Source organism: Phaethon lepturus, unplaced genomic scaffold (assembly GCF_000687285.1).
Source record: "Phaethon lepturus isolate BGI_N335 unplaced genomic scaffold, ASM68728v1 scaffold44033, whole genome shotgun sequence".
Lineage (NCBI taxonomy): Eukaryota > Metazoa > Chordata > Aves > Phaethontiformes > Phaethontidae > Phaethon > Phaethon lepturus.
Window position 1 is genome coordinate 8,052 of NW_010529150.1, and position 3,230 is coordinate 11,281.

The 3,230-nt window shown below is 48.4% G+C and overlaps 1 protein-coding gene across 1 annotated transcript in view; it reads left to right on the top strand.

The window, feature by feature from the left end:
- The window catches only part of KLHDC3 (kelch domain containing 3), a 14,871-nt gene that overhangs the window by 1,718 nt on the left and 9,923 nt on the right, over window positions 1–3,230 (top strand). Inside the window, exon 2 of the mRNA XM_010283848.1 lies at window positions 898–1,074. Coding sequence (XP_010282150.1) covers window positions 898–1,074 — 177 coding nt within the window. The remainder of the gene's footprint in view (window positions 1–897; window positions 1,075–3,230) is intronic.

The following is a 3,230-nucleotide window of genomic DNA, read 5'->3' on the forward strand; positions in this document are numbered from 1 at the left end:
CTGCAGACTGTTTTCTGCTATATTTTATGTTATCTCTGTGTTGAAAACAAAACTGAAGGCGGTACGTGTGGTAGAGGGAGGGTGTCTGGGCGCTGTTATGTAATGGCCATGTAACACTCGTGATGACTCTCGCACTGTCATCAAACCCTGTAACACCTGTAGACTGCTCTGGCTACTGCTGAACGTGACATACAGGCTGCCAGGAAGGAGAACCTGTAATCACAAGGTACTCCTATTAGTAACACAAAGTTAGCAGGGAAAACCCAGGTACGGATGGGGGTAAAGGAGGCAGACAGCTGTCTCATCCAAAGCTTAAAAAACAAAACAAAAGCAAACAAATCCTGTTCCTACAAAGCTGCTGCATTGCTTTATTTAAACTACACTATTGCAAGTCCAAATGATGCCTTCAGGTGTGTTCCCTTGCATGTTGCAGTGAATTATTCCTGTGCTGCCCATTCTTCCAGCTTTGAGTCTCTTCAAAATTTTCACTAGCCTGAAGTAGGGTCTGCATTCATTATCACCTCTGCACTTTTCCTTTTTTACTTTCCCTTTTTCTTCCTCCATGTGCGTGTGCTGTACCCTCACTCACAGTCTAGGATGAGCCAGAGTGGAAACCTCTTCAGTGTAATTGATACAGAATGGAGCCTATTTCTGTCCAGAGTCCTCTGGTCCTCCAGTGCTTTCTCTAGTCCCGCCTGTGACAGGGGCCTATGGAAAACCGTACTTCCATATTCCTTAGCTAGCTACTACTTGAGGTCGGACACAGTCTTATCTTGCTTACTAGACTGCTTCTGCACCTTGTCATAGGGGAACCAAGCACTGTGCAGGATAGGTTGTGACCTGTGAGCATGTGTAGCAGGCTTAGCATTTGATGTGGGCTCAAACTTGTGCTTTCAGTGTCTCTGCGCTGGATCAAGCTGCCTCCAGTGTGGACAAACAGCCGAGACCATGTGAGAGAGGTGCCTTACATGAGGTATGGGCACTCAGCAGTGCTCATAGATGACATCGTCTACATATGGGGTGGTCGCAACGACACTGAGGGAGCCTGCAACGTGCTCTATGCCTTTGATGTCAGTAAGTTCCAGCTTCTCACTCTTCCTTGTCACAACTGCTTGTGATGAGACCTTCTCTGTGCACCACTGCACTGCTCCCAACTTGCTTTCCTGTCCCTCAGTCTCTCTACAAAGTGACAGTCGGGAGGAAATGGTGCAAATGGGAATTGGTGTCGCTGGCTGTTTCAGCAGATTTAGAAGGGGAGCAGGGTGGCCACTGTGTCTGCACATTTGACTCTCTGTAAAAGCTTTGGAACAGGGGTTACTGAGCTTGTCTAATAGTCAAACTGATTTTAATTTTTCTGTCAGCTTTGTGTGTTCTTTCTGATACTAACTACAACTGAAGCGTTCTCTCTCTGTGATGTAGTATTTCTTAAGTGTGGCTGAAGGTTGCAGCAAGAAGGGACTAGAGCTCTCAAGGATTGTGGTTCCTCTCCAGGGTGGTCCTTCTTTCTGAAAGCATGAAGGAGAGTGAGGAGTAAAACACAGTAGTAGTCAAGGACAAGGATGGCAAAATAAGGGTAGATATGAGTCAAGTTAGACGAACCTGAAAGAGAAACTCCTTGAGCCTCTCGGTTGGCTTCTCCATAGTGCTGCTGGAGCACCTGGGGAGAACAGGCACCATCAGGAACTGGGTGGACAGGAGTGTCAGGAAAAGAAGGGAGTACATCTGGATTCTGGAGGCAAGTCTGTCTAAATACTGACCAGTAACTGGCTTTCTGGACTTGCAAGGAAAGTGCTTGTTCTGGTGCTTGGTCATGGGTTCCCTCCTTCACCAGGAAATGTCTTACAGCTTGGAGCTGCTCTCTGGGCACAGGATTTCCCTTTTCCCATGACACATGCAGCTGGGAAGCCACCAGTAAACCTCTGCCTACACAGAGGCCTTGTAGTGGGAGCTACCTGGTCTCCCTGCCAACTTCAGTGCCTTAACATTAAGTGAAAATTAACAGAAAGGCCAGACTTCAGTCCTGGTCTGAACCCTCTGCAGCTGTCTGTACGCATTGTGCCTGTCCCCTGCCAATCCTGGAAAGTGAGGCTGGCAGTCACCGTCCCATGTCTGGGGTGTAAGTTCCACTGTAGGTGTCACATCAGGCTGGATAAAGTCCTGACTGAGTGCAATTTTGTCCCCTGGGGTGCCGAGTGGATCATAAGTTGAGGTCTTTTCCATCTCTAATTTGATGTGTTGCACTTCAGTGAGCTCTTGCTGCTACCGTGTGACTGGGCTTGGAAGCAGCCCCATAAAGGAAAGGAACTTGATAGCTGCTGTAGCTTTCTCACTAGAGGCTGCCCAGGAATTTTGTTGACCTTGCAAGACCCTTTGTGTGGTTCCAGCTGGAGCCTAGGTGGATACCTGTGGCCAGAGGCCAAGTTCAGAGAAGTTATCCCCATGAAGAACGTTGCTTTGGCTCCAACGTTACTGCTTCCTGAAATAAGCACTGCTCTTGGCAGCTCACAGCAGTTAGGGAGGGTGGAGGGAATGTCTTCTGCTGCCTTGAGGCTTATCTGTGCCTCTCTGGGCTCTTGGGACAGCTGCCTGTTTGTGCTTGGCAGTGATTCGTTGGCTTGGCTCCATGTTGCCCTGGAATGGAGAACAGTTCTGGCTGGATTTAAAGTCATCCCCTAAATCAAGCAGCCCCTGGAGTGTGTGGGCTAAGGGGATGAATCTGGTTGGTGCAGGCTCATGGGGAGCAGTGCGAAGGGAACAATGAAGGGTGGAGAGTGAGGAAGGCTCCCCTTGAAGAGGGGATGAGAATGTAACAAGAGGAGAAGATAAGATAGGGAGATCTGTGCTGCAGAAGTAGGGATGTGCACAGTAGCTCTGTTGACAGAGTGAGCTTGTGGTTAAGTGACTTCTTGCCTGAATTTGAGAGATGTTTTTCCTTGGTCAGTTAGTCAGCATCTCCACACCATGAGGTCAGTTGAGCCACTTGGCATCATTACTTCATTGTAATTGAAACTGTAGATGCAGAGCTGATGAGTGACTCACAAGTAGGCTTTGTAAGAGATTCAATAAAAATAACATTGCTCAAGTAGTGCTGTACTACTCACACCTAAAATGTGAGCTGTTTGTCAAGTTGGGCAGAGTCACTGGCTGTGCCCAGAAGCTGAGACCTCTGTTGCTGTGCCCCTTTGTGGATGCTCAGACAGGCAGCCTTGCCTGAAGAAGCCTTCAGTCTC